At 30.6% G+C, this 14,481-nt stretch overlaps 1 protein-coding gene across 1 annotated transcript; it reads right to left on the bottom strand.

Annotated features, from left to right (window-relative positions):
- Positions 1–7,808: 7,808 nt before the first annotated feature.
- On the bottom strand, positions 7,809–13,816 carry LOC133688980 (alanine--glyoxylate aminotransferase 2 homolog 3, mitochondrial). Its single transcript, XM_062108663.1, has 9 exons — positions 13,411–13,816; positions 12,956–13,186; positions 12,682–12,852; positions 11,956–12,099; positions 11,682–11,861; positions 11,156–11,381; positions 10,642–10,755; positions 10,474–10,560; positions 7,809–7,980 (listed from the first exon to the last, which is right to left on the bottom strand). The coding sequence occupies exons 1-9, from the start codon at positions 13,645–13,647 to the stop codon at positions 7,937–7,939; spliced, it is 1,434 nt and encodes a 477-aa protein (XP_061964647.1). The 5' UTR covers positions 13,648–13,816; the 3' UTR covers positions 7,809–7,936.
- Positions 13,817–14,481: the final 665 nt, after the last annotated feature.

Below are 14,481 nucleotides of genomic sequence, written 5' to 3'. Positions count from 1 at the left end.
AATAAAAGTAAGGATTTCTTTTTTTTATTTATTTAAAAAAAAAACAAATTGCACCTCTGCTTTACAGCAGATTGTCGGTTCTCTCAGCCAGGCTGATTTCTTCAAATTGCCCCAGACTACAGCACGCACCTCTGCTTTACAGCAGGTGATGGGCTCATATCTGTTCTGCTTAACAGCAATGATGATCTACCATATCTACCTACCGTTCTCGCATCACAACTCATAAGGCTGTTGCGGGAAGTTGCTGTCTCGTGCTGTTTCTGTACTCTGTAGTATCCAACCGATGATGAGGTTGAGTTTCTTTAAGGATTACACATGTTCAAATCACTTGACAGCAACGTGGTCACCCTGTGGACATATAAAGGTAGTGCTGGACCTACCTAATCTAAACATTGCAGGCTCAAGTCCAGCTTGAAGGAAGAGTTACACAGTCCAAAAACTGTAATATTCAGCGGAGTAGCGGGCAGCATCTTCTTCTCCCCGACGATTAGAGAGTTTTTCTAGTCCTCTTGGTTACTGATGTGATACTTGGTTCACCGCCGGAGCATTGAAGAGTCTAAAACGAAACAAAACAAGGGGTCTTGGTGATCTGGTAGGCCTTGGCTTTGATAATCATGCAATTGACCCTTTGCCTTTTCTTTTCTTTTGTCCTTCAACCCCTTTTCTTAAAGCAGAATCCTTTTGCATTGTGTAGTTGCAAACAATGGAACCCGAATCACATGTTCAATAATGGTTTCTGAAGGTTCCTTGCGAGCAAAATCCTGTTGCTTAGAAAACGTTTCAGGCTCCGTAGGCTTTTAAACTTACTAGAGAAAATGATAAGAAACTACAAAGAGAAAGATTTGAGAAATTAAGAATCCGTGATATTCATAAATCAAAATATATTGATGCAGAGATTAAAGAAGAGACTCGCTGAATGAGTTTGGAGTGAGAGAGAGCACTTGTGCTGCTTTTGGCCCAAAAGAATACCATGGAACTCGCTTATGTTCATGCTTAATTAGCCATCCCCATTAACCCAAATATTATACATGATTTTTATATTATATACTTATTACATTCAAATCAAGGCAAATCTCTTCTAAATGGCTCCGAGTATTAATAATAATAATATTAATATTTTTTTTCAATAAATTTATCAAAACAACTAAACCCTAGATCACCACCAAATATGAGGATTGCACGTTAATATATCCGAAAAATTTAGAGAATGCCTCATTCATCTTTTTTGGTCGGTGGTGGGATTAGAAAAATAATAACCAATATAACCCGCTTGCAAGTGTTTTGTTATTTAATAATTTTGAATCACTACTTCTTGACTTGAATAAGAAAAATGGAATAAAGTTGCAATTCTTAACGTCCCAAGTATTTCATAACTTTTTTTTTTAATTTTTTTTAATTATTATGTAAATAGAAAAGAGATCCGTATATTAAATAATTTCTCGTTTAAACCACAAGGCCGAAGGTGGCCGCTGGCCCATTAGCTTGTATGTTATGGCCTTATAAGCATTACAATTGGACTAGCTGAAGAGCTCATCTAGCGTTTCATTAGTCAAAACGGCCCATCCAGGCCTTCTTTATATATATATATATATATATATATATATATATATATATATATATATATATATAAACCAGCTGCCTCTTCTTTAGTTGCCAACTAAGAGATTCTTACAGATGGAGAAAATTAATTGAAGAAATTGTATTAAGAAAAATAATTGAAAATTAGAAATAAAAATGAGGCGATGATTTCAGGCGGGGATCCAATGGAGGAAATTATTTTCCTTAGAGCTACATTGAGGATGGATAAGTAGTTGAGGGGTTAAAATTTGAGGTTTTCCCATTATTAATGAGAAGTGTCGACATTTTCAGCAAAGAGCCCCCACAAATAGATGTACGAAAACAAAGCAAGCTGCCACCATTTTCTATGGAATGAGCACATAATGTTCTCATCCATAGAGCTGGAAGACAATTACGGAACCACCCCTGATTCCTCAAGAAAACTCCACCCACTACCATTTCTTTCTCTATACATACCATCTGCGTTCTTTAGCTTGCGCCTAACGTTCAAAAACGTGATTGTGTGATCAGTGGCGAAGTAAATAATATTTGTAAATTAAGTGGGCAATTTTTTTCATTCGCAAGCAAAAAGAAAGTTATGAAAAGCAATTAATGCATTCTTATTTAGACCTGCTTTTCAGATAGAAATTAAAGGGAAAAGTTGAAAAAACTAAGGAGGAAAACTCACACATTTTCATTTCAACCTATATAAAAAGATATTAAAAAATACAATTAAAAATCATAAAAAAAATAATTTGAAGAAAAAAAAATTAAAATTTTTCAAAGTGCTTTTTAAACTACAAAACAAACACACTTGTAATCACTATCATATATATTTTTTTTCTTTTTTGGGCTGTGGGATGTTTTATGTCTACAAAATGATCAAAATTAGGGATTAATTTAATATTTTGTCAATTACATAGTGAATACATGTAGAATGCTCTTTATATATATATATATATATATATATATATATATATATATATATATATGTGGTTGTTGGTATTGGTGGTCAGTTTTCTTATATCAATATTAAATCTTATAGATCCAAAGCAAGTAGGTTACCGATTAATGAGTCTATAAAATATTTCTTTCTTATGAACTTCTCATATATTCATTTTCAAAATGATAATACGAGAGAGAGAACCTATGCACCGCATAAGCCAACAGTTCCTGGGATGTATAATGTTTTTGACTAGTAGCTGTGCAGCAGCGCCAGCCTTTTGGTAAGAAAAACACTAGAAGAAGGGTATTTCAGTAACCACAGGCTCTACAATCATGGCAGCTGCTTCAACACGTTAGGTTAGACATTGCCAAGATCGCACAGAGCAAGCAGATAGATGAGGAGAAACGCCAAGATTTGAGGATACAATGTCAGCATTGATGGGAGTAATGCTAAGGAAAAGCATTAGCTTTTTTCAAAAAGTTTCCTTTTGCTTGATGGACGCGTTCTCGCTCTGGGTGTCAGCCTTCCGATATAATTCTAGCTTACACTCTCAGCATCCTACTGCTGCAATTTTCCGCAGGTACTCCCTTCTGTCATCATTGGCTGCTCTACGTGATCGTTAGTCCTCTACAATATATCTATCTTTTTTGTGAAATTGTCCATTTTTAATTTAAGTTTATGTTGTTACATTAATTAATCGCTGTTTTTTTATTTTATTTTATTATTGTAATCATCTTCAAAATGGATGAATAATAATTACGAATTTTAACTTGCCTCTTCAGAATGTTTGTGAACAAACATTTTCATCAATTACCACAAGCGTGAACTGATTAAATTATCAAGCTAATATATTTGTCAAGTTCTAAACAGATATCGTGTGCATATTCAAGTCGAGTTTGAGAAACAAAATTCGATTTTAGTAATGTTATGGCAAACTGTAATTAAAAACTATGGTGAGAAATACAGGAAAACGCATGCAAATATGATATTTATTCTGCTTTAGATTTGAGAGGATTAATAGAAATGGATATTATATATACTTGACTAAGTTTGCAATAATCGGTTGTGGAAGGTTAAGTGTTTTTTTCATTCTTATATTTAACTTTTATTTTGTAAAGTAAATAAAATATTTATCTCGATTTGCATAAATATGCAAGATTCTTGCTATAAATCTTGATTTATGTTGTAATAAAAGTATTCAAATACATTTTATCCAGTTTTACTTTGTGTTTTTGTCTTAAGAGTAGTCACAACATATTTCCGGTTTCGTTCTCTGATAAATTTAAATGAATATACCATATACTTTCTTGATCCACTTTTGTTTTTTGTTTTAAATTATTTTCATATTTTCAACGGTTCAATAACACGTATGTTATTAGCATTAGTCTTTCCTAGATTTGGTTTCTACCTGAGAAACAGGACCATATATTTTCATTTGAGAATAAGAAGGAATAATAATTAAAAAAGCCAAATAGTTTGATAACATGTAAGTTTTAGAGACAACGTTATCGATGGAATTTACTCGACGGTAAAATCTATTCATGAATATACCAATAAAAAACTTTTATTGGTATATACCGGATATTATGAAGGGTATTACAGTTGGATTCAAGAAGGCAAATCGTAAAATGACATGATAATTTTACCGGCATAATTGCTGAGGGCGTTACCATCAAAATAATTTTGTCGGTCAATCCATCGATAATATTTAATTTATAATTTAGTGTTCAACCCTCCTCTCCCTCTCCCCCTCCTCCATTTCTATTTCTTTTTTGTGCATTTTTTTCTACAACAAATAGTCAACCTCCCCCCCTAAACCTTCAACAACAAATTCAGCCACTATAATACTTGATTTGTCAACATCATTTAAATCTTATTGAGGATTCTCTACTTTAAGTAAGTAAATCTATCTTTTTTTTTTAATTTGAACATAGTTTTAAAATGTTAATTTAATTTTTTTTGTATATTTTTGTGGTATATGTATTTTGTTTGAGTGTTTACTTGTTTTATAGTTTTTTCTTCAACAAATTTGTTGTAAGGATTTATGATTTGTACATGTTAGGGTTTATTTTAGATTTTGTAAAATTATATTTGTTTATAAATTGATGAAATTTATGTCAAATTTTTGACTTATGTGTTTTGTGATGAAATAAATAATGGCTTATTTAACATGTCTGTTTTATATTTTACTAATTTTATTGTCGAGTTGTAATTTCTGGAAAATGTGTATAAATTTAATTTTATGTAGATAATTGATAATGAATTAAGAGAACTATTAAAATAGATTGAACAAGCTTGAGCTAAACTAATATTTTTGTAAATTTATTTAGTTAGCGTAGTTAATTAATAAATATTGTTATCATTATTTTATATAAGTTTGATATAAGTAATTGATGATCATTTATGGATGTATCGAGATTCACCCTAAAGATTACATATAATAGATTATTATAATAGAGTTTAGAGTTTTATTAATTACGCAATATCTAATCCAAAAAATATTAGTGGAGATAATATTAAATATTCATGCAAGACGTGTAAAAATAAAAAAAAATTAATCTAGATGTTGTAACGATATATTTTTTATAAAAAAATACTTGTATTAATATGCACACGAAAAAATAATAATCAACCAGTTATAATCACTGGTTGCAATCTCAGCAATCTCAACCCCGAGGCTCACCATCAATAATAGGAGGCAAAACCAATAACTTTATTTTCCTCATCATAAAATGAAAAATTCTAGCAGACCTTGATTCATTTATTTTTAAATTAGAATACAAGAAGAAGTCTTAGGAAGCCCCTTCTCAAATGTATAATTCAAAAAATGAAGAAGTTTAAGCTTAAGACAATGAAAACTCTGAATACAAACCAATTCTCATGAGTCGACTATATATATGGATATAACTAAAATTAGAATAATAATAAAGGTTATAGCCATATATTTCCATAAGAAAATAATATTAAAGGTTATAGCCAATATTTATGTCCATAATGATGTCATGAACAACTTGTAGATGGCTTCAATAATTCAACAAAAAAAGATAAATATCAATAATGATGTCGTGAAATCTTTAATTATTCAATAAAATGGTGAATAAATTCAAGACCATTTCAATTCCGTATAGTCCGGAACAATAATTCAAGAAATAAATAAATAAATAAATAAATAAATAAATTCAAGGTCATCTCAAGTTTGCACAGTTCGAGCTTTTCACGTGTAAAAATGTATTAAGTGTAAGTACGAAGATAGAACCAATTTCTTTGATTGTATTAGTTTCCCTTTTAACTTTCAATTTAATAAAACAATGTCACGTTTTCTCCAATACCAATTAATAATCTCTCTCATCTCTCTTTGACTCACTAGTGATAATAAGTCTAAAGTTGTCAATTCCGTTCTGTTTTGTCTGGAATGGCCGAAACGTTCCATATCAATTCAAAAAACGGAACAAAACGGAATAAATTTCATCTCATTTTAAATCTCGGTCCGTTCTGGATTTTTCGGCTCAATTCCACCCGAAACGTTCCTATTTCATTCCACATGTTCCATTCCACTCTTGAAAAGCCATTGAATCAAATTGAACCTTGTTCAATTTAATTAATTAAACCACCCAATTATAAAAAGTTTCTTTTCATTACAATTTTCAATAACAATAATATTAATAATAATATTGAAAATTATTATTACTATTTTCATTAACAATGATATTAATTTTTTAAAATTAAATTTATCACTAATATATATGGTTTATATTCATGTTTATACTTTGTAGGAATTTGAGCAAAACAAAGGATGCTTTAGATTCCATTAGCCTTAATAACATTAACCTAACTTTATATTTAAAATATTTGTGTTAAAACATTTTACTTTCATAATATTTTGATATTTTATTTAAGTTGAATTACTTTAAGTTAAAGATCTATTTAATCTTGACTATTTAGAAATATTTTAAATTTTAAAATTATATTTGTTTGGCATTGTGTTTGTATTGCATAATTTATAATTAATTTATCTTGAATTTGAATTATGTTTGTTGAATATATATATATATATATATATATATATATATATATATATATATTCAACAAACATAATTTAAATTCAAGATATATGAACAGTACAACCCCGAAACGGCACACCGAAACACTCCGAAACTGAAACATTCCATTCCAATTGAAAAAACAAAACACCTACCAAAACGAAATTGACAACCTTGAATAAGTCAGAACTCACATAAGATCTGGAACAGTATTTGACATTGTGTTTCAAAAGCGTGTTAAAAAAAATTTAATTTTTTTTATTTTTGCTTTAAATTAATATATATATATATATATATATATATATATATATATATTATGTTTTTAGATCATTTTGATATGCTGATATTAAAAATAATTTTTAAAAATTAAAAAAATATATTATTTTAATATATTTTAAAATAAAAAATATTTTTAAAAGCAACTATTTCTTACACTTCTAAACACCCTTAAAAGTCTTCTAGCATGAGTAATGGTTAGTCATTAGTAGCAAGAATTATTCATCATACACCAGTTGAAATTGGTAAGCGAATTCATGTTTGTTGGTTCGATGTTTGTAGTAGTAAATTAGCGTGTTGATGATTATATATGATATTAGATATACCTTTCTGATAATGATTCAAATCAAATTCAATCTTATTTTATCATGTCTAGATTCTTTTGATCATGATATTATCCAAGATTTTAATATTTTAACAGAGAAGAATATCAAATCACTTCAATATAACAACTTCAAAAACTAGAATATTCCTAAAAAATCAAAGAAAAATATTTATCTAATTAATAGATAATTTAGATTGATAAATAAATTACTCAATTGAAACTACTAACCAAACTTTACTAGTTAACCCTCATGTAAAAGTTATTCAACCCATCTAACCAGATCAAATCAAAAGAAGTAAAGAAAGATATAAATTTGTTTGATGACATTCTATTAAATTTAAAAGAGGATAAATGAGGTAATTTAATTAAGGAAGAAAAAAAAAGAAGTAAAAAAAGGATTAGGAATTCACATAGAAAATCCATTTAGATTTTATTTCGGCGTGGCATTAAAGTCTTGCTCTTGCATCCATTTTGACATTGATACCGAACACAACGATACATAGCGTAGCCATACATAATATATACAGTTCAATTTGAGAGGGGGAGAGATTGATATATCCCATCTATTCATAAGATTACCAGAGATTATTTAAGTAAAAACCCGAGGAGAAGTTTTCGAGAGACAACGAGTTGTTGACTCGTCGTTTTCTGATGCCCTAGCAAGTTATTCAAAGTAGAAACGTACGTATTTATGTATTTATAATTTTTCATATCACAATATTTAGCATGAGCGGACCAGTTTGTGAATGATCAACACACATCTTTATTTACATTAAAGTAAATTTGCTGACTTCACATCTTTGATATGGAGTAATCCATCGCATCCACGAGGAAGTCTGCAACCAAAAGGGTGCACAAGACGATAAGAACAGCACCCAAGCTGGTAGTATATGATAGCAATGGAATTAAACAAATCATATTCTTGAAATTACATTGGCGTACGCTATGTTGCAGGGTGAATATTTTTTTTAAAATATTAAAAAAATAAACAATATTTTAATTGTATCATAAAACTTGAGTTAAGGAATCTTCAAGATGACAAATAATTTTTTTTTTAAATTGAAACAATAACAAATTGGATTGATCATAATCCCTTAATGACATGTGTCATGAATTATATTAATTTTAATAATTTTTTAAACTATATTTTTTATTATATGATAAAAATATATGCTTACAAAATTGAATACCAACTTAAAATTAAATATTTATTTAAGACAATGATAACCCTATAAAAAGCAATAAAAAATAAATAATGCAATTTATTTCCAAACCAATCTAACATTAGGACAAAATTAAAAAAAATAAAAATCAAAGGACAAAAAATAATAATTAAATCATATCCATTAGTAGGTAAACTCATCAAACTTGTGAATCAAGTTATCTGAACTAGCACGTCGAACCAGTTTATCTCAATACTATTATTACTACTATTGTTATTGTTGTTGTCGTTATTATTATTAGCCTTACTAGCATTATTACTATCCATTATCATAACTATTATCATTACTGCTATAAATATTATTATAATTATAATTATTATTATTATTATCACTATTATAACTATTATCATTACTATTAATAACATTAATATTATTATTATTGCTATTATTATTATTATTATTTTTACCATTATCGATAATAATATTATTATTATTTTAATTATTATTGATTTTATTAGCACTATTATTTATATTATTACCATAATTACTTATTGATATCACAACTACCTTAATAAATCATCATCATCATTATTATTACTATTACCGTCACTATTATTATTTTAATAAATTATTATTATCACCACTATTATCACAATTATTGTTGTTGTTGTTATTATTATTATTATTATTATTCAACTAATATTATCATTAGTAAATATTATCATTATCATTAAAACTACCATTACTATTAGTAGTAGTATTACCACTACTATAATAATAATAATAATAATAATAATAATTATCACCATTATTACATTATAATAAATTATTATTAATTACCAATATTATTATTATTATTGTTATTGTTGTTATTGCAACTACTAGAATTACCATTATTAGTTTTATTATTATTATTATTATTATTATTATTATTATTGAAATAACAAAAACTATAAACTTATTTGAATGATAAAATTAAAAACCACAAGAACTTTGACAAAAATAAAAAAATAAGAAATCAAAAGAAAAATGACCAAACTGAAATAAATATTATTACTTTTTTTTATAAACTATTTTTTCATTATATAATAAAAATATATGGTCATGGAATTTATTTTCCTATATATCCAATATTGAAGGATAAAATTAAGAAAAAAAACTATTAAAAACATACTAAAAAAGGATAAATAATAACTATGTAAAAAAGGATAAATAATAATTAAAAAATCACAAAGAAGTAAAATACAAACTTAAAAATTATTTCAAAAAAATATAAAAAAATTTCAAAATTAAAAAAAAATCAAAACTATAAAGAAAGAAAGAAACAAAAGAATGAGGCCAAGCCTAGCGCAAACGAGACTGCACGTGGCGCGACCCTTTTTTTAAAACAAAACCCCAACTTAATTAAAAAAACAATGCGTTGTCTGCCTTATTATATGACACGTCTAGTATTCTCAGATTCTGGCCACTATGGTGGTTGAAAAATTAAGGTGTTTGATTTTTTCCCTCTAAAAACTTATTTTCCACCAATTTTCCACCCAAAACACCTTAATAAACTTGTGAAACCAATCTTAAAGCTCCAAAAGTGCAAACAACTTGTCCAAAACCAAGAATCAACCCGGAAACTAATTTTTTTTTTGATCTCATATCTGGAATTTTTAGGCACTTTCAAGGTATAAAAAAAAACACCCAAGTCAAACTCCTCTCATCGTATGAAACCATTTGGAAAAAAAATATAAACATTTCCTCTCTTTCCTCTCACCCACTAAGAACTAAAAAATAATGAAAATAAAATATAATACAAAATAATTTTTTACAAACTTCAAAGGACTGGTTAGCTAATAGCAAAAAAAATTTCTAGGGATAGAAATGTACTTCACAAATAAATTTGCATACGCCACCTATGTTATCTGTGTTTTGCATTTCAGTTACCTGGTTTTCAATCTAACTCTCACCTCTAAAAAAACATGAAATTAGATTCTAATTTGGACTAAAAAAACTAAATTGTGTAAAAAAAATTGGATGATGAAATTAAAATTTTTAAAAATAACATTACTGTAATTCACAGTAAAATATAAGAGTGAAAACAGTAAATTCGTGTACAGTAAAAACGCAAGAAAAGAAAAATTGCTTTAACAATTAACATTAGCAAAAAACATATTGTACCTGCATCTTCTTTAGTAAAGCATAGTGGAGGTGTAATTCTGAAAACATTTCCATAGAATCCGCCTTTCCCAATCAAGACTCCCAATTCTAAGAAGACAAAAAAGGCCTATTAACTACTAGAAGTTAGCTCAGAGGATAGCTGGACAATAGGATGAGACGAGTACATACCTTTCATCTGCTCCATCACATGCAGAGTCTCAGCCTTGGCTGGAGTTTTCTGCTGGCGGTCAGTTACAAGTTCAACACCGAGCATCAATCCTTTTCCCCTCACATCCCCAATAACTGCAGACAATCGTGGAAATAAGCAAACCATTGAGAACAATAAAACGAGTAAATACCACCAGGCGAGATTTTTTTTATAAAAAAAACTATATTGCTTAACTGCTGGTGTTGATATTAAACGTTAAAGAAAGTTCAATGTAGTTAAACATGAAGGTATTTAATCATGTGGCTATGTTACTTCACAATTGCACTTCAGAGTTCAGGGGTACAGTAGGGGTGCAATTTAACTTAATTAGGAAAAAACACACTCCTGGGACGTATTTTCTCAACTAAGTTCAGGCCGTGGTTAAATGATCATTATGGCGTTTGATACAAGCACAAAATAAAGTAAATTGAAATTTCTTATGTTTGGGAGAATGAACAAATATATAAGGTGAAAGAACCGAGTGAGACAACTTACTTTCATATTTATCCTTGAGGTCAGTTAGTCTCTTTTTGAGATAGGACCCCACAACTAGTGCATTTTCCTGAAGATTTTCTTTCTCCATCACTTTTAAAACTGCCAGACCTGCAGCGGTACACAAAGGATTTCCTCCAAATGTGTTGAAGTAACTCCGACGAGTCAAGACTTCTGCAATTTCAGGGGTGGTCACCACAGCACCAAGAGGAATGCCATTCCCAATTCCCTGCACTTGTCAATGAGGAAATATAAGTTGACACTTAAAAAACCATCTTCTTAAGCATGGAAAATTAGGCATACCGAGGAATATACGAGGCAAATCTGGACGCATCTAGTGAGACTTGTCTAATGTTTTGCCTTTATAATTGTAGAGACAAATAACATGCAAATCTGGCGTGAAAGAGGAGCATCTAAGACCAGGAATTGAAGATACGATAATCCAAACTCAATTGTCCAAGTAGGAGGCTTATATTTTTGTTACTGCTTCACAATGAAATGCCTGAACCAAATAGAGGAGAGGACTAACCTTTGCCATTGTCACAATGTCAGGAACAACACCCTGGGTCTCAAATCCCCAGAAATGATTCCCTGTGCGTCCAAACCCAGCCTGAACCTCATCAGAAATACAAAGGCCTCCTGCTTTTCTAACGCTTCCATAAGCAGCAGGCAAGTAACCTGGAGCCAATTCTATAATTCCTCCCACTCCCTACCACAGAAAATATTTATGATAAGCACACATATGGTGCCTCATAAACGATAACAAGTTGTTAATCAATAAAAATCAGAGTATTGATGATCACCTGGATAGCTTCAGATATAAATCCCGCAACATGGCCAGTAGTTCCAAAGTCGATAATTTCTTGGACATCTTTTGCGTACTTTTCTCCATCTGAACCAAATACTCCTCTATATGGATCTGGATTCAAGGCATGATGGACTCCACTCTATTGCCAAAATGGAATTTTACAATTACAATTTGTGGTGACCAGATTTACTTTCGATCTCATGAGTGCATCATGAATAGTGACTTTGTTCAATATTATCTAAAAAACAGCTATCCAAAACATTCAATTGAAGGAGCTGATACGTTTCTACATGATCTGCTCATGGACATGTATCATTCTTGATTCGTTCACAAAGCAAATTGATGGTCCAGTCCTTTCTATACACGTGAAGAAATTTTTCTCTATTTAAAGTTTTTCAAGCCAAGGGTGAAGCATGGCAATCATTGATTTGGACAGTTGAACAAATTGTGGTTTAAGTTCATCCCAGTAATCACACAGTGAAAGCGAACATTACAACATTGCAATTAAACACCATCTTTCCAATCTTCCCTCCTATACTTTTAATATCAACCTAGGCTAGTCCCAGATAGGACAATGGTCCCAAAATTCTAAAGAAAGTGGACTCATGGATGACATAAGTGGATTTTATTGATAACATTAAAAAAAAAAAGATATTATATCACCTGACCAGACCATAAATTAAAGAAGAAGAAGAAGAAGAAGAAGAGAAGAAGATAGTACCTGAATAACATTAAATTTCCAGACTGACTGTGCAGTAGCACCCATGGTGGCAGCTGCATTCCCATGGTACGCATTCCTCAACGATATTATATCTTGACATCCTGTATACAATCTTGCTATCATCATCGCCAATTCATTCGCTTCCGTCCCGGAATTCGTAAAAAACACCACCTATACATCGAAACCAGTTTAATATATCTGCTAAACTTATTTCGACAGCAAAATAAATTCGCATTGAAACAGAAACAAAACCCCTTAATCATATATTATTTACTTTAAGATTTCCGGGCATTTTGGAAGCCAAGGCCTCGGCGAAATCAGTAATGGCATGATTGAGATAAAGAACAGTGGAGTGTTGTATACGGTTGATCTGTTTGACGATTGCATCAACCACATCAGGATGACAATGGCCGCAACACACCGTAGCAATACCTCCAAAACCATCAAGGTATCTACGGCCGTTCTCATCGAATAAATACTGCATCTTTCCATCAACCACGTTCAACTGCCAACAATTTTACAGAACATTCCATCAAAATCAACCAATCAATAAATTTCTTCATACCAAAAAACAAAAATGAAAAAAGAAACCCATGCGGGCCACCAGCCGAGCATATGATTCATGTTTCAACTGGCACAAGCTTGTTCCACCCAGACCCGTCAACAAAAAAGGAAGAAAGAAAGAAAAGAACGAGAGAGATGATAAGGTGAGTTGCAGTGCAGACTCACGGGTTTACTGAAGAAGTGAAATAAAGAAGGGCTGAGATACTCTTTGCGCTTAGCCAAGATTTCTTCGGCGGAAGGACCGGTGTAAGGAGGAGGAGAGTAATCGAATGGGGGTAGTTTGGGAACAGGGATTTCATTCTCAGGAAGAGGGGTTTGTTTTTGGGCATGTTGAGAGAAGCAGCGGGGGGAACGTAGAGAATTTGTTGACGACAATACCCTTTTGGTGATAAATCTCTTCATCTTTCTAAGCTGCTTCAAATTATCTTATGTTGGTTTGTAGTAATGAAAAGAGCGAAAAAACCTTTCCTTGTCTATCTCTCTCTGCTTTTGTGCTGCTTTTCCTGATAGATTCCTGAAATGAAGGCCTTTTTTTTTTTTGGGCTGGTGGTGGAGAGGGGAGAGAGAGAGAGAGAGTAATGGGGGATATTAAGAGGAAGGGAGGGGGGGGGGGATATATATATATAGGAGGAGGGGAGTTCTAAAATCAATAATTTCGAAGCTAATGCATGGCGCTATGGATATTAGAGAGCATTACTGACGATATTTGTTCTAAATGTGTTTTTACCCGTGTGTAGAGTCTATCTAATTAAGTTCATCAGGTCAAGAGGATATTTAATCACTCGCAGTATGAAATTAGTCGGCCGTTATGTTATTATTTCAACAATATTTAGTCTTTTGATTACTCATTGTATTGAATTAAATTTGAGAATTCATATATATATCCATACTTTCATCCATATTTGCTGATATATATGGAAGGAGCCTAAGTACTCATTGTATCAACTCTTGTTTTTAGTTAGGTTTCTTTCGTCCTTCTGCATCTTTTTTCTTGCTGGGCTTTGCTTATTTAATTAGCAATAAAACTGGTTTCTCTTCAATGATTTTTAAACCTTTAATTCTAGCAAAACTGGCCTATATAATGTTCATTCTGATCGATGAAAGTGCTGGCATTTTCCATTTTTATACCATTTGATGTATAGAGACGTGATCATGACTCTAATCAACATTTTCCATTTTTAAACACAAGTCTCAAACCAAAAACAACTTGACAACTACGTACTTATCTTAATATCG

This window comes from Populus nigra, chromosome 3 (assembly GCF_951802175.1).
Source record: "Populus nigra chromosome 3, ddPopNigr1.1, whole genome shotgun sequence".
Taxonomy (NCBI): Eukaryota; Viridiplantae; Streptophyta; class Magnoliopsida; order Malpighiales; family Salicaceae; genus Populus; species Populus nigra.
Note: the sequence above shows the minus strand (reverse complement) of the source record. Positions and strands in the feature narration are given on the sequence as shown.

Bases quoted from the DNA above. Each gene is read 5' to 3' on its own strand.
- LOC133688980 (XM_062108663.1), bottom strand. From the start codon at position 13,647: ATGAAGAGATTTATCACCAAAAGGGTATTGTCGTCAACAAATTCTCTA. The intron at 10,561-10,641 runs GTATGTACTCGT...TTGTCTTCTTAG, and splicing joins TGTGATGGAGCAGATGAAAG to AATTGGGAGTCTTGATTGGG. The intron at 7,981-10,473 runs GTACAATATGTT...TTTTGGTTGCAG, and splicing joins CTTTACTAAAGAAGATGCAG to ACTTCCTCGTGGATGCGATG.